This window comes from Geotrypetes seraphini, chromosome 4, assembly GCF_902459505.1.
Source record: "Geotrypetes seraphini chromosome 4, aGeoSer1.1, whole genome shotgun sequence".
NCBI classification, from domain to species: Eukaryota; Metazoa; Chordata; class Amphibia; order Gymnophiona; family Dermophiidae; genus Geotrypetes; species Geotrypetes seraphini.
In genome coordinates, this window is record NC_047087.1 from 137,144,724 (window position 1) to 137,171,266 (window position 26,543).

At 41.8% G+C, this 26,543-nt stretch overlaps 1 protein-coding gene across 6 annotated transcripts in view; it reads left to right on the forward strand.

Moving 5' to 3' along the window:
• The window catches only part of ICOSLG (inducible T cell costimulator ligand), a 148,427-nt gene that overhangs the window by 25,969 nt on the left and 95,915 nt on the right, over nt 1-26,543 (forward strand). For 3 of the 6 annotated variants that reach the window (XM_033941535.1, XM_033941539.1, XM_033941538.1), the window contains exons 2-3: nt 3,082-3,122; nt 20,891-21,244. In XM_033941535.1, the coding sequence (XP_033797426.1) occupies nt 3,082-3,122; nt 20,891-21,244 (395 nt within the window). Of the gene's footprint in view, nt 1-3,081; nt 3,123-11,825; nt 11,880-20,890; nt 21,245-26,543 lie in introns of all 6 variants that reach the window. The other 3 variants (XM_033941537.1, XM_033941536.1, XM_033941540.1) reach the window with 2 other exon arrangements.

The window sequence follows — 26,543 nt, forward strand, 5'->3', positions numbered from 1 at the left end:
TACATAAACAAATGTATTTAATTAATATACCCAACAAATGCCTTTTATATTACCTCATATCAATCCAAATAACCCTTCTCTATTAAGTTATTATTTTTAAAAAAATTTCTTTTCTTTTTCCCGCTCTTCTCTTTTTCTATCTTCCTCAAATATACAAACATTTAATATGTGCGTTTAACATCTATAAAACCTTATTTTTAGGCTAGATCTATATTTTTGCAGCAGATAAGACCATAGACAGTGAAAAGACTGATTCTACAAATGAACATAAAATGCCTATACAGTAAATACCTGAACCTGTACAGCGGATACTAGGCTGCATTGTAGTATCCTCTGCACAAGGGCAATTGTAACCTTGAAAGCCAAAACCAAAAAGAACAAGATGGAGGATAGAGACAGCTGAACCAGCCAACCAACTTATTGCTAATAATTAGTGTGAGTGGGATACCCTCAGTCTCACAGCTTGCATATGGGAACAGGTCCCTAAAGCACCAGCTGTCGCAATCAAAACCCATGAGGGTATTTACTTGTGAAACATCCCTGGATTACCCAGCTGAATTAAACTAGTGCACAAAAGGTGCTAAGTGAAAAAAATGAGAAATAAACCAAAAAATCACTAAAACACAGTGGAATGATTCAAGTGTCTCTATTCCCCATCAGGGGTAAATGGCGTCCAAAATCAACCGGGCTGGCTCAAGAACGAGCAAAATCAAAAAGAGAGTACTTAGCTTCTCTGTAAGTCCAAAATGAGGAATAACCAGCTTGAAATTGACCCGTCCAACGGGTGAGACTGAGGGTATCCCACTCACACTCATTATTAGCAGTAAGTTGGTTGGCTGGTTCGGCTGTCTCTATCCTCCATCTTGTTCTTTTGGGTTAGGGGGTTTTGGCTGTCTTTGCAGTTTTCCCTATTCTGGGTTTTCGTATTGTTCATGAGTAACCTTGAAACATCACAAAATGCACAGACTTTCAAAATGCTTGCTTCTTTCTTTCATACTCGGGTAGATAAATTATTGAACACCCCTCATATTTTTTTCTTTGTTGGAATTCATGTGTTTAGGTCTGTCCTATTAAAGCTATGGAGTTTCTGTCTACTTTTTTTTTTTTTTAAACTATTACTGTTGTGCTGACCAAATCATACTATATAGCTACAGCTCATGGCATAGTCTCTTTCTCAGGTTTTAGTGCTGAAAGCAAGGACTTCTCTGAGTTATATTGGCCAATGTAAGAGGTTCCTTATTCAGCCAACCCCCAATTCTGAAATCTTGGTGTTACCAGCCAGACTCTGAATTGATTGAACAGTTTCTTTAATAAATGAAGCAACCAACTTACAGTCAGATGGATTCAGTGCAATTCAAGCCTGTTACATATCTTCTTACTCTACCAGCATATCAGGGTTACGCTGGGAGTGTCCACCTTGTAGAGATGACACTGTTATCCAGACTTAGGAAATAACCTAAGCTATGTTAGATCGTTAGAACTAAAGGGGTGAAAAAACCTGGTGGGAGAACACCACCACTCTCAGGCTCTCACCCAGGCTTGTGCTCAGCAATATGGCCACTGCTGTCCCCAGACTGGAGAAGGAGGAGGGCCCATGCTCTGTGGAAGCAGCCCAGCCCTCAGGAAAGCAAAACCCTCTGGGAATACAAGTCCACAGAGCACCCATAACTTACACATCCATTACAAACTAGTCACTGTGTAAGAAACTGAGCAAATGCCCACATACTTGAGGGCAAAACAACTGTAAACTGCCTTGATCTGATAAAACTTAGCGGTATATCAAATTTTAATAAATTGTAGCTATAACAATGGTGTTATCCATATAATTGGGCAAAACACCTTTGTTCCACCCTATGCAGAGCTTTCATAGTACAGCACCTCCCCTTGCCCTCCAGCAACCCCCCCTCCATAGTCCAGCATATTCACCCATTGTTCAGCTTTTCCCCTCATTTTTTCCTCCCAGACCTGCACTGCTCTCACTGCCACATTCCTTCAGCTGGGTCTGAGGGAACAAGCAGATTCAGCACTGGTATAGGGTCTTTAACCACAGGCCTATGCTTAAGCATTTCTGTGTCTTGCTTTGCCTTTAACACAGGACTCCTCCTCAGGAATTATGGGAGGGGGGGTAGGACACAGTTCTGAATTCTTTTGCCTTTGGCTCTGGAAAGAAGGAGGGCAGCAGTGTCAGTAGATGGAAAAGAAAGGATGGTACTGAAATATTGCACTCCCTCCCCCGCCCAATGCTGCTGCTGTGGATGCTTCATCTGTCTAGTAGCAGGGCCAGCCCTGGTCCCAGGAATAAACAAATAATGCTTATGTAGTCTATAAAAAATTTTCTGATACTATCCATATAGTTCTGCTGAAAATCCATGGTTAGAGTATTTATCCAGATAACAGTACTATTATCCAATTAAGTGCCATTGAATATCAGGGCCTAAATTCAATTTTTAAATTATTTCTATTAAGAGTCTTCAGAGCTCACACTGGATTTTGTACCAACTGTTTACTTGCTGTTGGTGCAATACATGTGAACTGCTGGTAATGCAGTAAGGGATTTTTTGACAGTACAGTTTCCCCTCCATATTCGCGAATTCCGTATCTACGGATTCGGTTATTCGCGATTTATGACCAGAAAATTTTTTTTTTCATTTTTTGGGCTATTTTTAGCCCTGTAAGCCCTCCCTTAAGCCTTACCTGGTGGTCTAGCGGGTTTTCAGGCAGGAGCAATCTTCCCACGCTCACAGGAAATGGCTCGAGAGACTACAGGAGTTCAAGGCAGCCATTTCCTGTGTGCGATCTGCACAGGGCAGGAGCGTGGGAAGATCGCTCCTGCCTGAAAACCAGCTAGATCACCAGGTAAGGCTTAAGGAGGGGCTTACAGGGCTAAAAATAGCCTGGGGATAAGGGCAGAACCGGCCTGAATATTATTCATGGTTTTTCCATATTCGCAGGCCAGCTCTGCCCCTAACCTCCGTGAATACGGAGGGGAAGTGTATAGTGCATGAACTGTTTGGTGATGCAGTATGAGAGCTGTCTGGTGAAATGCAGTATCCTAATTGCAGTGTTGTGTTTTTGTTTTAGATCCAGGGTTTTGCTGCTGCTTCTGTGTAGCCTAAAAATTGGTAAGTTGTAATAATCTATTACAAGAGGAATAATCAAACTACCCACATATGTAGGTTCAAATCTGATGGGTAGTTTTTTACCTGCAGGACTTTCTGCAATAATCAAACCAAAACTACTCATGTTATTGCCTCTCCTGATTTGATCCTGCTTGCTTTTTCCTTGTATATTTTTACCGTTTTAAAATTGCCCTCTCTGTAATAATTGGCATGCAATGATGATGGAAAATAATGGAGAGCCACACGTATGACCTAGCAAGACATGTTTATAGATACACCCTAATAAGTATAATTTTATCAATCTGACCAATTTCTCAAGATCATCAATTATTTACATCACTGACATATGTCATGGGGAGAGCAAATTTACCCTCCCTGATTAGCCTCCAGGCTTGCAGATATTTGGTAACTGCAAAGTTTTAAGTTGATTTTTAAAGAACAACTCTCTTTGGTGTTTCCTTTTCAAAAAAATTGCCTGCCTTCTGGTGTCAAAGGGGAAAGTAGGTGAGGGGCCTTCAAAATGAAATCCCTGTGCATTATCTTCTTCATTCACATTTTTTCCCATGAAGAGAAACATGTATGTTTTCCCCCACAGAGGACCCAGAGCAATTTTCAAGACAGAAATCACTTTTTTTTTTTTTTTTTAATAAATCTTTATTGATTTTTAAACTTTGACAATGCAATACAAATATCTGAACATAAATATTTCATAAAACGCATTAATAAACATACAATTTATACTTAGAACCATCATTTTCTCCCCCTTCTTACCAAATTACTACAATAAGACTAATTATGTAATTATAATATTATAATTAAGTATTTTAATAAACAAAATCTTTCCCTCCCCTGGATATGTAAGGAATTCTACCAACCTCAAAAATAAATAAATACATTACAATTATTATGATGTAACAAATATAGTCAATGGACTCCATACTCTATTAAATGTACTGCTAAACCCCAAACACTCTACATTCATTTTTTCATATTTATACGTGATACAAACATTTGTCCACCAAAACGTATAATTTAGTCTGTCATACCTCTTCCAATTATGTGTAATCAATTGGATAGCTATTCCTGTCATTATCATAAAAAGTTGACTTTTATATTTATCCAAAGAAGGCTTGACATGTAAAAGCGTACCACAGATTATGGCTTCATATGTTAAGGGAATTGCTGAATCAAGAATAAGATTAATTTGTCTCCAAATTGATTTCCAGAAATTAAGTATCAAAGGACAATAATATAACAGATGATCCATAGTCCCTATATCATTATGACAGTGCCAACATCTATTAGACCTGGAATTATCTAACTTTTGTAAACGAACTGGGGTCCAAAAAATCCTATGCAATAAAAATAACCAAGTTTGTCTCATAGATGCTGACCTTGTACACTTCAACCTCCACGATGAAATTCGTGGCCAACGAGATACAGAAATTCTCGATGCTCCAAATGTCTTTAAGACTATTTTTTGGCTTTTTATTCAAAAATTTAGAAATTAATTTATACCACTGGGCAGCCTGATGTCCTACTAAATCTGCCTGGTAACACAGGATCTGCAAGCTATAATAATTTTTTTTTATTTTTCCATTCGGGGAACCCACTCCGAATGGCCTGCTTCAACTGCAACCACCTATATTGTTGAGACCTCAGAATGCCAAATGATTGTCGTAGTTGTATAAAATCAAGCAGTTTTCCTTTAGAAATAATATCATCTAATATTCGAATACTTGCTTGCATCCAATTCTTCCAGGAGATCCCAGCACCGCCCACTTGTATCTTGGAGTTTAACCATAAAGACTGAAAAGTAGATTTTATTATAGGAATATCTGTTAATTTATCAATAATAATAACAACAGTTTTTTTAATATACCGCAGGACCGTGAAGTTCTATGTGGTTTACAATGATTAAAGAAAGTTACAGAAAGAGTGGCATCTACAAAGTATAGACTTGGTGATTGACAGTTCTGGAGATCATTTGTTGAGGGCTAGGATTGTATAGGTTGGTTTCCTAAGTATTTCAGGAACAGATGTGTTTTTAGACGTTTTCTGAATTCCCTATAGGTAGCAGGCGCGAGTAATTGTTCTAGGTCTTTACCCAAAGAGCTGCTTGATGTGAGAAAAGATGTTGGTGATGACTTTTAAATTTACAGCCTCTGACCGGTGGGGAAACAAAGTTCGGGTGTGAGCTTCGCCTATGTTTGTTTGTTGAGAAAGTGAAAAGGTCTGTTATATATTTAGGGGCTAAGCCATAAAGTACCTTGAAGCAAAAACAACCAAATTTGAATTTCATATGTGCCTCAATTGGTAATCAGTGTAGAAGTCAATAGGAAGGTGTTATGTGGTTGAACTTCTTCAGTCCACAAAGTAGTCTGACCGCTGCATTTTGTACCAGTTGCAATCGCCGTATATTCTTCTGGGGGAGTGCCAAGTAGGTGATGTTACAATAATCGAGTTGACTCAGTATAAGGGATTGTACCAGAATTCGAAATGATGAGACATCGAAGTAAGCTCTGATGGACCAAAGCTTCCAGAGGGTGAGAAAGATTTTTCTAATCAAGGAGTCTACCTGGTCTTTCATGGTCAGGCTCTGGTCCAGTGTTACTCCCAATACCTTCATAGTGGGTTGAATGGGATAGCTAAGGTTATTGATACACAATGGTGATTTTGTGTCAAGTGGGTGTGGCGATGCTATGAAAAATTTTGTTTTCTCTGAGTTTAGTTTTAGTCTGAATTCAGTCATCCATTGCTCCATCTGATTTAGTACTTCTGTTGCTTTGGGAGTGACTTCTGAGACAGAGTTAGTGAATGGGATAATTATCGTGAAGTCGTCAGCGTAGCTATATAGTTTTATCCCCAGCTGGGACAATTGCGCACCCAGTGAGGACATGTAAACGTTGAAGAGCAAAGGGGATAGTAGTGATCCCTGTGGCATGCCAGATGGATTGCTCCAGGAGTCAGAGAGATCGTGATTAAAGCGGACTTGGTAGGTGCGTGATATAAGGAAACCTCGAAACTAGTTCAGTACATCTTCAGAATCTCGGAGAGAGCGAGACCAGAAGGCTTTGAGCATGCGCAAATGCTCAAAGCCCAGTCCAGCCCAGCACAGGGAAGAGGGAGGATCTCCCTCGCACCGCCCAGCCCAACGAGGGAGAATCTTCGGGCACCGGCACGTCCTGTGCATTAGTGCTGGTGCCGGTGCCCAATCGGGTAAGCGACCGATGTCTTTGCTGTGCTGGGGGGGGGAGGGGGGGTGATGCGAGCGGGGGGGAGGATGCCGGTTCACAGGGGGGATGCCGGATCGCACTGAAAAAAAAAATTTGAATAACGCGCTCACACATATAACGCGCATGGTTATACTCGGTTTGTAAAATCGTGTATAACGCGTGCGTTGTATGCGTGAAAATACGGTAGATGAGTTAATTTTGGATGAGTAGAACGTTTTTCCATGTTTTCCATGTGTCCAATATTATTATGTTGTCTTTAGCATATCTAGGTATACTGATACTTAATACATGAGATAATCTCATGGGAGACATAATTTTCCATTCTAGATATAGCCAATCTGGATGATGTTCCATGAGCTCGGGAAGGATCCAATAATTGCCTGGCACGTTATATAGGCCTGATGATACCTATAGGAAAATTTACCCCACCCTCCGCAATTGTTTTTTGCAAAGATACTAAAGCAATTCTTGCATTTTCCCCAGCCAAATAAATTTTGTAAGAATACTATTTAGTTTCTTATAAAAGGACCCCTGAAAATAAACTGGTATCATACCCATTTGATAGCAAACCACAGGCAAAATCATCATTTTTACTGTTTGAACTTTCCCCCACCAAGACAAATGTAATATGTTCCATTGCTCACACATTTCAGTGACCTTCAGCAATAAGGATTTTTCATTTACTTTTATCGTTTCTTCTAATGTTTTCTGAATCCAAATACCTAAATATTTTATGCTCTCTTCCTTCCATAGGAAAGGGAATTTATCAAATAATCCTTTGGAACAATAAACGTTTAAAGGAAGAACCTCTGATTTACTCCAGTTTATTTTATATCCTGAAAATTTCCAAAATCCATCAATCATATTAAGTAAATGGAATGGTGTGGAATGGTTGTTTCAGGATTCCTCAAATGAAGCAAAATATCATTTGCATAAGCAGAGACTTTGTATTCCTGACCTACATAAGGAATACCATGAATCTCCTCTGCCTGTTGAATAGCCAATAACAAGGGTTCCAAAACAATATCAAACAGCAGAGGAGATAATGGACATCCCTGTCTAACTCCCCTCTCCAGACGAAAGTGTTCTGAAAAAGTATTATTAATATATATTCTGGCAAAGGGGGAGCTATACACGGTTAGAATCATTTGTATAAATCTAGAACCAATACCAAACCAATCCGTAGCTTGATACATAAAGGTCCATTCCACATGATCAAAGGCCTTCTCTGCATCCAAGGAAACAGAGAAAGCCGGATCATCCATAGCTTTTGTTAAATTCAACATATGAAAAGCCAATCTAGTGTTATTAGAAGAATGCCTTTGAGCAACAAACCCCGTTTGATGCATTCCAATGATGTAAGGGAGAGCCTTAATCAAGTGTAAAGCCAATAACTTAACCAAAAGTTTTCCATCCACATGTAGAAAAATGTAAGGTCTTGCATGTGGGGAAGGGGAACCCAATGTACAGCTATACGATGGGAGAGAGGGTATTGGGGGAAGGCAGCCTAGAAAAAGACTTGGGGGTATTGGTGGATAGAACAATGAAGCCAGCGGCGCAATGTGCAGCAGCCTCAAAGAAAGCGAACAGAATGTTGGGCATAATCAAAAAGGGTATCACTACCAGAACGAAGGAGGTTATTCTACCATTGTATCGAGCGATGGTTCGCCCACATCTGGAGTACTGTGTCCAGTACTGGTCGCCGTACCTTAAGAAGGATGTGGCGATACTCGAGAAGGTCCAGAGAATGACAAGAATGATAAAGGGCATGGAAAACCTTTTGTATGCTGAAAGGTTGGAGAAGCTGGGGCTCTTTATCCTGGAGAAGCGGAGACTTAGAGGGGACATGATAGAGACTTATAAAATCATGAAAGGCATAGAGAAGGTAGAGAAGAACAGATTCTTCAGGCTAACCGGGCCAACAAAAACAAGAGGGCATTCAGAAAAATTGAAAGGAGACAAATTCAAAACAAACACTAGGAAGTTCTTTTTCACTCAGAGGGTTGTGGACACCTGGAATGCGCTCCCAGAGGAGGTGATAGGGCAGAGTACAATATTGGGCTTCAAAAAGGGATTGGATGACTTCCTGAAGGAGAAGGCGATTGAAGGTTATAGGTATAGGTACTAAATGAATAGAGGCTGAATAATTTAGGTAAGGACCAATTACAGGTCACGGACCTGGGGGGCCGCCGCGGGAGCGGACTGCTGGGTGCAATGGACCCCTGGTCTGACCTGGCAGAGGCAATGCTTATGTGCTTAAATAGGCCTATCATTTGAAACCAACATGGGATCTTTATTTGGCTTTGGTAAACCAATAGTTAACGATTCTGCCATAGTACCTGATATACAACCTTTAGCTAGTTGAGCCTGATATAAATTTAAAAGTTGAGGTAATAGGGTAATTTGGAATAACTTGTAAAACTCTACAGTGAAACCATCACCACCTGGAGTGGATCCAACTCTAAGGGACTCTTAACGCTGTTTGTAATTCTTTCATTGATATAGGTGCCTCAAGACTTTCTCTTATATGATCAGGAGTTTTTGGTCCCTTAATTAAATTCAAAAATTCTAAACCTTCATTTTCATTATTTAAATAAGACAGAAATCACTTTGAAAAATGTTCCCACAGTTAAATTCCACAATTTTCTAAAAAGCAATGTTACTCACTCATAACAGATGTTTTTCATAGAATGATTGAGTCAAGCAGGCACAAATGTGGGTGACATAATCTGATAGCGCAGGAGTAGAACTGCTTTGTCACAGCTGAGAGGAAACTCCTCCACACACATGAGGTAGTTTTAAGAATCAGTGTAGGGCAAGACTACGTTCCTGAAGGAGGAATGGGCCTCATAGATTAAACATACAGGGCTGCCCTCATAGGTTTTCAGGCATATTTAACAACACTTTTTGCACGTTTGGATCTGCTTATACTGATGCATGAGAGCAAGCGTTCAGAATTTAGTTCCATCATTAAACTTGGGCAGGCATTCCGAGAAGCAGAAGGAATGTGTGATAATCTACTTAGAGTACAGGAATTGAACCAAAAGAATACACAAAGCAAGGAGAAAAAGCTGTTTAAAGTAGATCAGCAAAATGGAAAAACAAGTAGAAATGCACAAATATAGTGGGAAATATAGAGCGCTATTCCTGGAACCATATGTGGATTGATAGTTGCAGTTTAGGACAGCAGATGATTCACGTTAACATAGAAAAATGTGTAAGACATTTGTAGATTCTGTAAGAGAGCGGATACAGTTACTCATCTCATCACAGGCTTCAAAGTGCTGATGATAGAAAATATAATCATGTGGCAGCACTATTAAAGGGTGTTGCTTTTAAAGATAAATTTTTTCAGAGTGATAATAAAGGAAAACAAAAATTAGTAAAGCTAAGAAGAATAGTCTACTATTGAGTGGGAATCTTACTCATTCAGATATGATGTTATATTATTCCACTTCTCTCCCAAGACGTTTAAGAGATATAAAACTGGATAACTGTGAAGGTTCTAAGAAAATATACTTAAGGGACTGGTATATAATCACACACTTGCAAGGAAACCTTAAGTGGAAAACACCTCCTATCTCTGTTACTGCTGGTCTCAAAATCAAAAACTGTCATTTGTTTATGTTTTATTTCTTTGTTACTTTTAAAAGTGGACTAACATGGTTACCACACCATATTACTGTATATCTGTGAAATTAAGGAATCAGTTGCACCTATTACAAAATACTGCAGTTCATATGATTTTCAGAAGTTTAATCATGTGGCAGCACTATTAAGGGTGTTGCTTTTAAAGGTAAATTTTTTATAATCTGATCTCATCACCGGTTGTTCATCTAGTTTCTTTTTCACCTAGAATAAGCACTAGTTGACCTCTACATTAAATGGACCTGGTTGATCCATCTTTTAAAGGAATTAGATGTAAAAAGCATTTGGGAAAATTAATTTTCCTATGAATCTATGCAAATTTGGAACATTCTGCCACTTACTTTAAAGAATCAGTCTTTGTATTTGCCTTTCAAGAAGGGGTTAAAACCTTTTGTTTAAAAACTACAATAAAATGTAAAAGACATACATTTAAACTACCAGCTTTACAAATTTTTCAAACTAGAGTGTCTGTATTACAGCAGTGCAAAAGATGTAAGCCGCTTTGAACTTTTTATAGGGAATAAGTGGGTTAGAAGTGTCAATTTAGATTACTGTATTTTATATTAGATAAAGAGAAGAATAATAGAATCTATACTACTTTCTAGATGGGTGTTACATTGCTGTCTGGGTTAAAGAGGACCATAGAGTCCAACCACATTCTGATTGTCTAATAGTTCTCTATATATATACAGTGGTACCTCGGTTTACGAGTGCATTGGTTTGTGAGTATTTTGCAAAACGAGCAAAACATTTGCAAAATCGGCACCTCGAGTGTGGCTCGATTTACGAGCACCCCCCCCCAACGCGATCCGGCACCCCCCCTGACTTGATTTGGCACCCCCCCGCCGCTTCTTACAGTCATCTGGGCACCGGCATGTCCTGCGCTTGCTCAAGGCCCAGCAGAAGAGGAGGCCGATCTACGGGCACCGGCACCAAGCACAGGACATGCCGGTGCCCAGATGACTGTAAGAAGCGGCGGGGGGGGGTGCCCAATCGCGTTGGGGGGGGTGCCGGATCATGGCGGGGGAGTGCCCAATCGTGGGGGGGGGGTGCTGGATCACGGGGGGCATCGGGGGGAGCAATGCCGGTTCTCGTGGGTGGGGGGAGGAACGTATCAAAGCGAGTTTCCATTATTTCCTATGGGGAAACTCGCTTTGATAAACGAGTATTTTGGATTACGAGCATGCTCCTGGAACGGATTATGCTCGTAATCCAAGGTACCACTGTATATCCATATACAGTGATCAAATTAAATACTTCCTCATTCTGAAGAGAGAAAAGTAGAAGGGCAGAGAATTCTCTTTTGTTGCTCAAAGTAGGAACCCCTCCCCCCCCCCCCCCCCAACAAAGAGCCCTGAAGAGAAGGGAATGCCATGCCTTTATTCCCTATCTTGGGACAGGAGAGGGGAATTCCTAGCCCTTATGCTCTTGTTTTAGTTTCAGGCAATGAAATCCCCAGCCCTTTCAGTCCTTTGACTGTGGGACATGGATCAGGAAGGAATCCAGAGCTCTGAAGCACCCTTGTTTCTGGGAAAGGGGAGGGAATTCCCAACCCTCTAATGCTAATGAACCATGTTAGGCAGTATGCCCAGTGTATATTGATACTAAACCAATTTGGCAGTGGATCTTTGTTGAATTATTCTCAAGGCTATCTCTGAGTAAGGAATAATTTTGAGCTGCAGATCAACTGGCCTGTGGGTTGAATAATCCTTTATTAAAGGCTCTTAAACCAGTATAAGAACCCAGCTTAGATATTCTTAATAAATATGTTATTCAGTTATTACCAGTTATTTTTAATCACTGAATATTTGCTTTGCCTTAGGAGGGAATGTCTAAGCTTTGAACCCCTCATGAAGTCCAGGCACAGATGTTAAAGGTAGATACCTCCAGTGAGATTGCTAGTCTGTTCTGATTTAAAATAAAAATAGCTTCTTATCAATACTTGATAACATTCAGAACATGATAACATTCAGGCTAGACTTTTCTTGGTGGATTTTAATAAAGAACTCTATGACATAATTGCTTTGGACTGTGGAATCTGCAGATTCTCGGAGCATATGAACTGATGAAGGGCTTTAAAAATATGGCAACTGGATGAATCTTCATCAACTATGAATAGTTGCTTTGCTGGTATTTGCTTGAAGCATCATGTTAAAAACCAACAACCCACAACTCTGTCATAAGACATAATAAGATGCTGCTCTGTGCAGACCTACTTAAGGCCAATGCATCATGATAAGCAGGGTAAGCACAGCAGGGGGTGCCAAATGATAATGCATTTATCTGTTGTGCCAACTCTGTTGAGCATCAGAAAGGAAGGACCACCTGAGTTCTCTGTTTAACAGGGAGTTGTTTTATCACTATTATGGTGTTGGTGGCCAGACTCGATGGAAGGTAGACAGAGTAATGGCAGTGAAAGAGATACTCTCATCGCTCTGCAAATGATTTTTTTAAATGTAGGGCTGGTGGGAGAAGGGGGGCAGGTAAAATAAGCAGGCTGGAGCTGGGGGCTAACACAGGCGATGCCAAGAGGGAGACGATGTTGGGGCTGGAACAGAGGGCTAAAAAAGGGGAAGGCAGGAGGGAGTTCTATTGGAGGCAGAAAAGAGGAGCAGATGGGGGAAAGGGTCTGGAAGCTGAAAAGGGAAGGTAGGTGGGAAAAGAGGGCTGGAGCGGGGGCTGAAAAGGAGAGCAGGTAGGAGACAGAGAGTTGGGGGCTGAAAATGGGGAGCCAGGTGGGAGAAGGGGGCTGAGGCTTGCAAATGGGCCTGATGTAGGGTAGAGCCCGACTGAAACCAGGATATTCATTTTTTTCTGCTAAAACCAAATCTCTGATTCAAATTGGCTGGCTGCTTGGTATTGGCCAAAAAAAAAGGTGAAAATGAAACTGATCCTGCACCCCTGGACCAAAAAGTGCCCTTCCTGGATCCACCCACTAACGGCAGTCCCTGTCTAGGCCTACTATCTTAGTAGTGGGCACAGGAACAATCCCCACTCACTCTTGCACATACAGTAGTCAGTTCCTCCTTCAAAATGGCTTCTGGGACTTCAGCAGCAGTTTTGTGGAGATCCCGGCAGCTATATTGAGATTTGGAACTAGCATAAGGAAATGGTGTCTAGAAAGTTGACTTTCTCTGAGGAGTAGTCCTTGATTATAGGATAGAAACATAGAATATGATGGCAGGATGGTATATATTGAAAGAATTGTAAAACCATTTGAGAGTCTCTTCTCCCTCAGTCCAAATCATAAAAATGTCATCAATATACTGGTATATTAGGGGTTTTTGTCTGATATGTATTCAGAAATGTCTCTTCCATTTCTGCCATGAAGAGGTTATCATATTGTGGTTCCTTCCTTGTGCCCATAGCAGTGCCTGTGATTTGCAGATAGATATACAAAAGTGGAAATAGTTGTGTGTTAGAATGAATTTGATTATTGCTGTAATAGCTTCCAGTGAGTATTGGTAGTCCAGGGTAAATTTTTAAAGGAATTTTTCACATGAAGCAATGTCAACTGCATGGGGGATGTTGCTGTATAGTGATTCTACATCTATTGTGACTAGCAACACCCTAGGTGGTAGTTGCTTGATATTGTTTAATTTGTTCAGGAAGTCTGTGGTGTCTTGTATGAATGTCTTTGTCTTGTGTATTAGAGGTTTTAAAATTTCCTCTGTAAAATATTTTCTCTGTGAGTGTTAATACAAGATATGATTGGTCTGCTAGGGTTGCGTAGTTTGTGGATTTTGAGTAGCATGTAGAATGTGCCCACAGGATGGTTAGGTATAAGTTTTTTTTTAAATATGCATGACCTCCCTGAAAAATGCCTCTTCTGTAAAAGCAGTGGTGGAGGATATTTCAGGTGGTCACTGAATCTTGACTGTGGCTAGAGAAGAGAATGGGAAGAGTTGAAGATCCTTTTCCGAGGAGGGAGGTTATAAAAGACAAGAAGGGAACATGATCCTGGCTTTTGGTTGTTCTTCTCTCCCACCAAAGCTCCAGACAGGGAGACTCAGAGTAATTTGGGAGGGAATTAACAAGACTGTGTAAATAATGGACTCTGAAGTGATGGAGAAAATCTTTTGATGGAACTGAGTGAGTGTTCTTTAAACCAACTTTAAATAAAGTTCCAGTTGGTTCACTCATATCTCGGACTGAGCTGTCTTTTACATCAGAAGGAGAGTGAGGAGTTTGAGTGGGGTTTGTGAGACCCCATCCTCCGGCCTACGAGATCTGTCTGACCCCGGCCTATGCCCAAGCTTGACTGTGATCTGTGAGACCATGAGTGACTGCATGTTTGGAAAGTCACAAGTAGTTGACCTCAGGGTATGCGACTGGAGGAGAATCTAACCTAGATAGTAGTGAACCCAGATTAGGTTCTATTTCTACCATAGGCAGCCTGGTTCAAGGGATCGAAACCTTGATGCTGAAACCTTCTAGATCAGTTTCTGCAATGATGGACGTTGTAAAGCACCCTTGGGGCAGGTCTGAGGTACTATAGAACAATGCCAATCCAGAGAGAGCAACCAGGATTCCCTGATATGGGGATGCCGAGTTCGAGGAGCAGATCTCAACCCAGCAGAGAGGCTCCAAAATCGTAAGAACTGTGGGGAGAGGAGAAATTCATGCTCCCACATGAGAGAGAGATCACTGGGAGGAAGCTACTAACAGCGGTCCCCTTGCACTTAATGAGCAAAATGAATCGGTCCCCTTTTTCAGGCCAGATGGCACAGGAAACAAACCTGGGAATTCCTAAGAACTTACCAAAGGATTTAGACACTGGACTACCTCAGCCCGAGACTGGTTTTCATTTTTTGTGTCTAGCTTTGGGGGAAGTTGATCCTGCTGTACCTACAGAGCTGTTGACAGAGTGGACAGTCTAGAGTTTGGAGGTTTTGTGCGAGATGCCAAGGCGAGCATGGCCTCCTTGGAGGGAGGATTTCTGGCACAGCCAGAGCTGCTGAAGGAGGGAATCATCCCATGGGTGGATGCACTGTTACTCCAGGCATACCTTAGGGATGACTAGGTAGAGCCTGGGAAGGCAGGAGAGGAGAAACTGCCCAGGCTGAGCAGAGTGCAAATCCAGTGTCTGATGTGGTGTCTGTATGTGCCTTTATACATGATGGTGGTGATGGAGGCACAAAACAAAGAGAAATCCAATGAGTCTTCAGTAAGAAGTCGAACAACAAAAGCATAAGAAAAGACTGCAGATATGATGTGCAAGGCACAGGATCTTTATTTAAGTCAATAAATAGTTGTAATCCAAATGGTGGTTCTCATTCATAAAGAGATATAATCTGGACCTGACATGGTCTGTGTTTCAAAAAACACTCTTTCCTCAGGGTCCGAGATGTCAAGTGTCACACTCATCGAGAACCAATAACATTGAACAATTAACATAAAATCTGAAGGAGCCAGGTATCGCAAAGTGCCCGTCCTGTTGCTGGACAGTATATGAACTGGTTGCCAATGTAAAGTTGGTGGAGGCACAGCAGGAGACTTGGGTGAAGGAGGAGATCTTCAGTCACATGAAATCTGGTTAATGACTGGGTATGGTCCAAGTTTCCTTAAAGGGAGGGGAACCTGGGGATAGGTGAAATAAGAGAGATGATGATGATGCCATCAGAACTATGTCTGAGTATGGTAAATAAGAGGTGTTAATGAAAATGTGTACTGGAAGCAAAAAATGTGCAAAAGCACTAATACCGGATGTGACATGTATTATACCCGTTTTGTGGAATATAGGAGGTATAAGATGGTACTCTTTGAGGGTAGAGGTCCTTTTTGGGGGTGGGGGAGTGAGTGTGACCTCCCCCTGAAAAATGTCTCTGCTGTAAAAGCAGTGGTGAAGGATTTTTCAAGTGGTCACTGAATCTTAACTGTGACTAGAAAAGAGTGGGAGGAGTTGGAGATTCTTTTCCCAGTATGAAGGAGGGAGATTATAAAAGATAAGGAAAGAGCATGATTCTGACTTTTAGTTGTTCCTCTCTCACGCCCCCCAACAAAGCCCCAGATCGAGGGAGACTCTCAGTAAATGGGAGGGAATTGATAAGTCTGTGTAAATAATGAACTCTAAAGTGAAAAGGAAGTGATTAGGGGAAAATCTTATGATGGAACTTGAGTATCTGGTTTTCACAGAGTGAGTGTAAATAGTTCAAAGACTGTTCTTTAAATTAGAGAATGACACGGAGACAAATTTTTTCCTCGTCCCCACGGGAACTCATTTTCCTGTCCCGTCCCCGTGAGTTCCTTTTCTATCCCTACCCCATTCCTGCAAGCTCCGTCCTCATCTACACAAGCCTCAAAAGCTTTAAAATCATAAGTGTTTGAGGCTTCTGCTGTTAAAGCAGAGCTTACAGGAATGGGGCACGGAGAATGTGGTGAAATCAGTTAGCTTAGCAGAGTTTAAAAAAGCTTTGGAGAATTTCCTAAAAGAGAAGTCCATAGCCATTATTGAGATGGCTTGGGCAAATCTATTGCTTATTCCTAGGATAAGCAGCATAAAATCTGTTTTACTACTTGGGATCTAGCTAGGTAGAGAGTAGAGAGGGACAGATTCTTCAAACTTTCAAAAAATAAAAGAACAAGAGGGCATTCGGAAAAGTTGAAAGGGGACAGATTCAAAACGAATGCTAGGAAGTTCTTCTTTGCCCAACGTGTGGTGGACTCCTGGAATGCACTTCCAGAGGATGTAATAGGGCAGAGTATGGTACTGGGGTTTAAGAAAGGATTGGACAATTTCCTGCTGGAAAAGGGGATAGAGGGGTATAGATAGAGGATTACTGCACAGGTCCTGGACCTGTTGGGCTTCCGCGTAAGCGGACTGCTGAGCATGATGGACCTCAGGTCTGACCCTGCGGAGGCATTGCTTATGTTCTTAGGTACTTGGTACCTGGGTTGGCCACTGTTGGAAACAGGATACTGGGTTTGATGGACCTTCATTCTGTATCAGTATGGCAATTCTTATGGTCTTATGAATTAGCTGGTATACCTAATCACCTTCGAATTCTGATTTTCATGATCCTCAGATGGATTGGAAAGTGTGTCTAAGTTTGGGTCTGTTCCAACAGGTGTTGCGCTGTGCTGTTCTCTATGTGGTCTTTTAGGAGAGAAGTCGACTTTTTGTCTTTTTTTATGTTTTGTTTCATGGCTTGGATCTCATGCGGCTCTATGTGGTATCTTCCATCTTGAGAGAAATGGTATGGCAGCCGTGTTCATTCTTTGTGTAGAAATAAAAATAAACAAAGAATCCAAGTGATACCTTTTTTATTGAACTAACTAGAGCAGGGATGTCCAACCTGGTTCTCCCATTCACTTCTATTACAGCTATGGTGAGCCTCTTCAGAGGTGATCCTCATCAGAGCGGGGATGCTGAATCAGCTGTCAGCAACGCACTTGGAGGATCATTTAATCAGGGTAAATATTACTGCTTTTTTGGGCCTCCCACCTTGAGCTTAGACTCACTCAAAATGAATATCTCCCCTGCTATAGCTAGTAGGGATCCCCAAGCCTCACCAACTGACGGCCACCTCCTCCCCCTTCAACTTCCCAAGTTCTGCAGCTGGCAGCAATATTGCAGAGCTGCTGCCTTCCCCCCTCCCCTTAGCTTTCATTCATGCATGAAATTAGTGGCAACTTGAGGATATTGCCATTGGCTGCAAAGCTTGGAGAGTTTGAGTTGCCAGACTGGAGGAAGATGTCTTCAGTTAGCAGGGCTTGGGAATCCCCACTAACTGAAGTACTTATAAATTGCACTCAGGCAGGGAGAAACTTTGGTGCCCATCCACTAATTTTGGGCTCCAGTCCCTCCCCAAATCAGCTGTATATGACTACACCACTGAATACAAAAATAATTGTGATGCACATATCCCAAAGCTAACATATTCCAGTTAATAAATTCAAAATAAAACAATTTTTTGTACCTTGTTGTCTGGATGTTTTGTTTTTCCATCATCTTGGTCCCAGTTTCTCTTTCTGCTTTTTCTCTATCTTCAACTAATTCTCTTTCCAGTGTCTGCTGTCCATTTTTTTCTCTCCTCTTCTGTCGTTCCATTTCCTTCTTATGCCTATCTCCAACGTATTGATTTTTCCCTTTCAGCTTTCTTAACTTTTTCTTTTCTGCCTCTGTCCACTCAAATCTTGTATTCTTTCTCACCCTTCTTCTTTTTAAATGTTCAGCTACCTCTCAATTCTCCATCTTCTCTCAGTCCCTAGCTCTCTCATTTCACATCTTTCCCAGCCTCCTATTCCCTTCTATCTACTCCCCATTACCACATTTCTACCACTATACTCACTGCTCTCTCACTCGTCATCTCACTTTTGACCTCATCCACATGGCTCACCACTTTCAGAATACCCATCCCTCTCTCCACTGGTCAGGCTATAACTCCCTGTCCCTCTCTCCACTGGTCAGGCTATAATTTCTTGTTCCTTTCTTTCCATCCCTAGCATTATCTTATCCCAGCTCTCTTCCCTCCTGCCCTTCCATGGTTCCATCTCTCCTCCTCTATCTCCATGATCCAACATTTTGCTACCTCTCTCTCCCCCTCCTTGATGCTGAACAATGAAATGGAGAAAAAAAAGAGAGATGCTGCTTCTCTCTGCCTTCTATCCTCTGCCTTCCATCCACAGGCCTAACATTTCTCCCTCCTTCCCATCCCTAGATCCAACTTCTCTCTTTTTCTCTTCCCAACTGCCCCCATCCCATCTCTCCCCCGTCTGCCTGCCTCCCTTCCCCAGGTCCATCATTTCTTCCTTTCTCTTGCCAACAGTTTTCTCTTCAAGTTTCTCTTTCCCTCTTCCTCCACACCACCCCAGGTCCAACTTCTTTCCCTTCAGACCATTGCCCACCATCTCTCTCTCTGTCCTCTGTTTCTGGCCCCATAAGCTCTCCCCCCAGGCCCAATCTGGCACTTCTTTTAATACCCTCCCCCTCAACATCCAGGAGGCTTCCTCGGCCCAGCATGTTCTCCCCCTTCTCTTTGCGCCCATGCATCTCTACCTTACTCCTCTCCCACCACCATGTCCAGTAATTTTCTCTCTGTCTCCGTCCCTCCTCTCTGCCCAATAGTTATCTTCTTTCTTTATCTCCCCAATTGCACCATCTCTTTCCCTCTCTGACACCCAATTCTCCCTTTCTATTATCTCCCTCACCTCTGCATCTCTTTCCCTCACTCCCTCCATTCTTCCATCTTATGGCTCATGCTCCCCTCTATCTTTCCCTTCATTCTGTGTCCTAAGTTTATGCCCCTCCCTCCTTCCTTCCATCATTTTTCCTAAGTTTGTGCTCCCTTCCTCTCAAGTCTTCTCAAGTCTCACGCCCTTCTCCCTTCTGGGCTGATGGTGTTTACCTTTTTCCTGCTCCCTCCATCTTGCAGTGTTCACTCAAAGCCGCGGGCAGCAGCTCCCACGCGCCTCCCGCGGCTGATCTAGAAGCGTTCCCTCAACATGCCTGTCTCCCTTTCTCCTTTCTGGGCCGCGGGTGTTTACCTTTTTCCTGCTCCCTCCTCCGTCTTGCAGTGTTCACTCAAAGCCGCGGGCAGTGGCTCCTACATGCCTCCTGTGGCTGATCTGGAAGCGTTCCCTCTGACGTCACGACATCAGAGGGAATGCTTCCAGGTCAGCCACAGGAGGCACTTGGAGCCTCTGTCCGTGGCTTTGAGTGAACGCTGCAAGACGGGAGGAGGGAGCTGGCAATACGTTAAACAGCTGGGGCGGCAGAAAGAAAACACTGCATTGTCCTCGAGCACGAGTGGGGCCGTACAAAATTCTTTACGGGGCTGCAGGCGGCCCGTGGGCTGTGGGTTGGACACCCCTGAACTAGAGCATGGTTAGATTAGCTTTTGAAGGTAATCCTTCTTCAGATAAATTATACTGCTTGTTTCTATTCATTACCTTTAAAAGTGGACTAACACGACTACCATACCAGTTTATGGAAGAGGCAAGACTGTACAAAAGTCATGTAGTGCTTTGCCTTGCAACCATTATTGTCAGATAAGAAACATTACGTTGCTTATTGTAGAGGCACTGAGATTCTATGCAGGTACCCAAAGTACAGGACCTCAGCCTTACTTGTGTATTTAGGGCTCCTTTTACTAAGGTGCGCTAGTGCTTTAACATGCGGAATAGCGCGCGCTAGACCTTAACGCCAGCATTGAGCTGGTGTTAATTCTAGAAACGTAGTGCGCGGTAATTTCCTGCATGCGCTAAAAACGCTAGCACACCTTAGTAAAAGGAGCCCTTAGTGTGTGTCATTTAAAAATGGTTAGCGAAAAAAAGTTGGAGGATACTAGAAAAATCAGGGGAGGAGTGAAAAAGTATAAGGGGTAGTATTTTTCCAGTGGTTATTCATTTTTGTTTTTTGGCATCCAGGGTATTTATTGGCCATGCATACAGTATACATCCAGAATGGATATTTGCTAGGTATTTGCTAATGTGGATAGGGTCTATTTAAGAAGGTCTATCATGCACTTTGAATGACAGAACCATAAGTCTATTATGACAGTGGCTTGTTAATGAATTTTAAATTGTGAACTTTTTTTTTTTTTTTTTTCTGTATCTTAGTTATTGGTTTTTGTATGTTGTATGTAACCTGTCTTGGATTTTAGATTATTTATGTATTTAAAAAGCACAGGCTATAAATTAATATAATTGACTGTAGAATCCCACTACTTTCCAATGTCACTTACTTTGGTTTCTGCCTAATTTGTAGTTTGATTGTTTCTAATGTTGAGTAGAAAAGACACTCCTCAGTTTGTGGCCCATGAACTGTTGGCATTTTGGTACAGTCTTCTCCTTAATAGTATAGCTGGAGATGATGTAACAGGTTCTGTTTGGCTTCCTCAAGAGCATAAGAGATTAACAAGTGATGTTTATGCTCTCTCTGTGCAGGTGATGAGAAGGAGCACCCGACAGTGGTTGGCAAAGCTGGGAAGTCTGCAATGCTTCGCTGTATTATGGCACAGCCATTGAATTTCCCACTAGATCATCTGCGGGTATACTGGCAGACACTGGATAACAAAGTGGTACATACATTTCTCTGTGGAGATAATGGTAAGATGTACGAGGCATTGGAATACCAGGGCAGGAGCCAGCTCTTCTGGGACAAGTTGCAGGAAGGCAATTTCTCTCTGCTGCTCTCCAACCTCAGCCTCTCTGACAACCAAATCTATAAGTGCATCGTGATGAAGAATGAGACCAAATTCATTGTGATTCATGAGGAATTAATCACCCTGAATGTGGGAGGTAAGGACTTGAAGCATGCACTAGCTCCTACCTACAAATTCCTCAAAGAGAAGGAAGTCACCTTAAACATTCCTTTTCTAGATGCTTGTACATGCTCTGTGCTGGCCTGCAAATTTTCTTTTTGCTTTAATAAAAACTTTGTATTCAATATTATTTTAAGAACATAAGAATAGCCTTACTGGGTCAGACCAGTGGTCCATCCAGCCCAGTAGCCTGTCCTCACAGTGGCCAATAGATTGTCAGTGCCAAACTGACAATCCAGATAATATTATCACTAACAAAGAAGACAACATATCCAGATATGGCAATTGATATCTAGTTTTTAAAGAACAGGATCAACAAACTCCTCCTTCTCCCCAATCCTACTCCCTTTTCCACAAACCAACTCTATATTTGCTGAAATTATTGCCATTTATGTTGCAAACCATAAGGTGATATCTCTCACACAGAAAGCCAAGTTTAACTTTTATATTTTGCATATCAGGAACTTCCAGAGAAGACCAATGTGCCACTAAAACCAATCTTGCCACTGTGAAAGCCAACAGTATCAACTTGTCTAATGGGTCCTCAGGATGCTAGGAATTATTAAAAAAGGAATGGTTAACAAGACTAAGAATGTTATAATGCCCTGTATGGTGTGACCTTATCTGGAGTATTGCGATCAATTCTGGTCTCCTTATCTCATATGAGGAAAGACTAAAACAGTTAGGGCTCTTCAGCTTAGAAAAGAGACGGCTGAGGGGAGATATGATTGAAGTCTACAAAATCCTGAGTGGAGTAGAACGGGTACAAGTGGATCGATTTTTCACTCCATCAAAAATTACAAAGACTAGGGAGACACTCGATGAAGTTACAGGGAAATACTTTTAAAACCAATAGGAGGAAATTTTTTTCACTCGGAGAATAGTTAAGCTCTGGAATGCATTGCCAGAGGTGGTATGAGCGGATAGCGTAGCTGGTTTTAAGAAAGGTTTGGAAAAGTTCCTGGAGGAAAAGTCCATAGTCTTTTATTGAGAAAGACATGGGGGAAGCCACTGCTTGCCCTGTATCGGTAGCATGGAATGTTGATACTCCTTGGGTTTTGGCCAGGTACTAGTGACATGGATTGGCCACCGTGAGAATGGGCTACTGGGCTTGTTGGACCATTGGTCTGACCCAGTAAGGCTATTCTTATGTTCTTATTTTCCTGCCACATTCTCATTTAATTATGCTAATTCCATTGTAGAGGGTAGTTGGTCTCCCAAAATTTGTTGAATATATTCAAAAGCTTTCTTCCAAAATTCATACAGTTTAGGATAGTCCCACCAAATATGTGTATAAATACCCTGCTTTCCATAGTCTCTTCAACAAAGATCATTCCTTTTTTTAAGTAAGAGCAAACATCTGAACTGTGGTATAGTACTATCACATTACTACTATGAGAGCATTTCCATTGATCTGTGGGGCATAGGATATTTTATGTGCCCACAAACATATCTTCCTGTTTCTCCTGCCCTATGTCTCTGCTTTTATCTTGCTTCCAGGTCTTCATTTACCCTGCTTCCAATACCAAAGCTTGTTTTACAGGGTATACATCTCCATTGAATTTCTGAACTACCATCTTTTCAAACACGCTTTTACTCTGCTCCCTCCAAAGCACCCCAGTTTTCTGAGTAAAGCTTTTTCACTTGAAGATATGGAAAAAATATCTCTACAGTGCAAATTATATATATCCTGTAGATCTCCAAAGTTTATGATTTACCCCTTATCAGTAAATTGTCCAAAGCAAAAAAGCCCTTATTTCATTCATCTGCAAAATATCTCCCTCCTCTATCTGGCTGAACTTCTTCTGTGAATCTTACTGGCTTTAAGAAGGAATAGTTCTTTCCCACTTTGATGGAGTTTCAACCAAATTGCTAGTATTGCTCACTTGCCCTAGTGAAGGGATTCTCCAACTCTTTAGCATCTTTTTGAGAGATATCTATCCATGGGATATCTCTTAAACCTGAAGCAATTTGTGCCTCCTTAATTCCCTATGGTGACCCACTGTTTCCCTCCAATCGCTTGCCATTCCAACAAAGCTTCAAGTTGTGTTGCCTGATAAAAGTTTTTCTAGATTAGGAATTCTGAAACTGTCCTTCTGTTTAGACAGAAACATTACCTCCATACCTACCCTTGATTTCCTCCTCCCCCAAATAAATTGAAAGTGTGTGTGGTGCCATCCTCTAAACACCACAGACAGAATCTAAATAGGCTAGGTTTGGAATAATATAAAAGTTTTGGTAAGACCATCAGAATGACAGCCTACATCTTTCCTGCCAAGTCAGAAGAAGCTTCTCCCATCTTACCAAGTCTTGATTGAAAGAAGTAATTAAGGGCTCATAATTCCATTTGTGTAGTATACTTTAAACCACCCCCAGCATAACTCCTAGATACTTAATGGATGAGGATACCTAACGATGGAGGAACTTGCTATCATAGATCCTCACCTACTCTGCATAACATGTAGAATTTCAGCCTTTAAAAAGGTTCACCTTAAATCCTGATAGTTTGCCATACTGGGCCATTTGATTTTGAAGCTCTCCCAGTACCTGTTCATACCCTGCTGTAGTGATTTAAAATATTGTCTGCAAACAAGAATATTTTGTGCTCTCTGCATGGCATAGTGTGGGAATTTTGGGCCTGGAGCAGAGATGCTTGACTTTGTTGCACTGTGTACCTCCCAACAGTGGGGAGGGGGGTCTCTTAGATGTATTCTTTACCCCCATACCTCTATAGAGAGCAGGGTCTCCTAGCCTGCTGCTTGTGCCGGCTAAGCCTTCCCTCTGATTTCACTTCCTGGTTCTGCATAAAGGAAGTGACACAGTGAGGGCTGAGGCCTGCATGAGGTTCTTGATCACTGCTGGCGAAGACTTGAAGAAGTACACGGAGGAGTGCATTTAAGAGACTCCCCCATCGCCACAGAGGAAAGATGTTGGCACTTCACACACCCCACACCCACCCCTTTACTACTCCTCTAGCTCTCTGCCACTCACTGATATGCCTACAATTGTCAAGCAATCTGTGGTGTTTTGAGCCCTGGCTCCACCATCACTGCAAATAACAAAGGTGATAATGGACATCTGTCTCGTTCCTTCTTCAGTTCAAGGGTATGAGAGTATTGCACCTTACATTCACACTTGTCAATAGTTGATTATATAATGTTTTTATACAATGAATAAATTGGGGCCTTATCCCTACCTTTTAAGTACCTGAACCATAAACACCCAATCAACCTGATCAAATGCCTTTTCTGCATCAGCCATCACTGTCACCATTGGAAGCTGACCTCCAGGAGCTTGACAAATTAAATTAATAATAATAATAACTTTATTTTTCTATACCGCTAACACCCAGAGTTCTAGGTGGTTCACAAAATAAGAGGACTGAACAATTCAGTGAAGAAACAGAACACATAAGAAGCCACATCTGTCGCTTGCTTCCCCATAATGAAGCCCACTTGGCAGGGTGTATCTACTTTAACATGACCTGAGCCAATCTGTCTACTACAGGCGACTCTGCTTAAGTGCAAGGCCTCCAGACCGACCTGTGATGTTCGCTTAAATTGAGTGTGCACTTAAATGTAGTATGCGCTTAATCGGAGTACCACTTTTTAGTCATGAAAAATCACAGTACGCTGTAGTCAAATGCAATAAAACTTTTATTCAGCAAAAAAACACACATAAAACAATTCTACACGGTTCAGTTTTAGAATCAGCACTATTCCGTCTAATGCAGTACACTGTAAACCTTTTTTTAAATCAACATTCTACTGAAATAATCAGTCATTGTTTCCTGCATGCAGATTGCACGATTCAGGCTGTGTATCTGGCTATTGATGCTGTAAAACTGTCCATAGTCGTGACATCCATTTATCTCTAATTAACAATGCAGCGTGTGTAGGGACTTCAGCGCATCCGAGAAAGAAACAATCTCTGCAGGTGTTCATTAGTCTTGATGACCGTAGCAGTATCCCCGTCATCATCAGACTTTTGGTTGTCTGCAGTGTCCTTTATGACTGTACAGATATCGGAATTAGTGCTGTCAGATGATGTGGGCACATTGTTGCCAACGGCAACATACAACTCAAACTCTTGTGGCGAGAGACTAACTGGGAGTTCAATAGACGAAGTGTCAGCTTCAGTTGTCTCATCAGATGCATGAATGAAGCTCGCCCGTCAATAGCAATTTGAAATTGTTGATGATGATACGCGACTCCACGCCTCCCATACCATGTGAAGAGAGTCGAGCACAGTCATTTTTCTTGTGAGCTCAGCAGCAATAGCTGGATTCCGGGCTTGCATCAATCACTGCCATCACATATCTTAGGATGAGTGACCTGTAATGATGTTTGAAGTTGGCAATTATCCCCTGATGTATCAGTTGGATCAAAGAGGTCGTGTTTGGTGGCAGAAACACGAGTTTGATGTTGGTTAGTCGTATGTCACTGCTATATGCTGCACAGTTATCACACAGCATTACAATGTGTCTCCTACACCTTCTCATCAGATTGTCAAGCTTCTACAACCATTCACTCCACGGTGTCGCCTCATCCATGTGTTTTTATTGCTTTCATATTAAACAAGCAGGCGTTTAATGTTTTTGAAGCACCGATGATTTCGATTCTTCCCAATCACCAGTGGCTCAAGCTTTTCACTACCATCCATATTGCAACTGAGCAGCAATCTCAGTCGTTCCTTTGGCACCTTGAAGCCAACAGTTTTGCTGTGTTTGAAAGCCAGTGTTCCATCAGGGATGGCACACCAGTACAGGCCCATCTTATTGGCGTTGAAAACGTCGCATGGTTCATATCCACCAATGACTGATGGCAACACTTCCATGACCCATCTTTCTGCACCAAACTCATCATCGTCTTGTTTTTCGCCATGCTGCTTCTTAAATTTTATGCCGTTAAGAACCTTCCACCTCTCCAGCCAGCCATTTGTTGCTTTGAAGTCTTCTATGCCCAGTTCTTCAGATAGCTGTGCTGCTTTCTCCATCAGTAGAGGCCCACTGATTGGCAGTTGACGACTTCTAGCTTCAGCAAACCATCGCAGCAACATCTCCAGCCTTCCCAATTTTTTTCAGTTTCCTGGTAGGTTTGCTATTGTTTTGCCAGTCTTTCAATATGGCTTGCTTTTTTTTTGTGAATCCGAGAAATCCGACTAGGATGAACACTGTAATGTTTTGCAGTAGAGACCTGACTCTCCTGTTAGTCAAGTCTCTTTAAGACATCGACACGTTCAGCCAAAGACAATGATGTTTGTCCAGTATGGTGGAC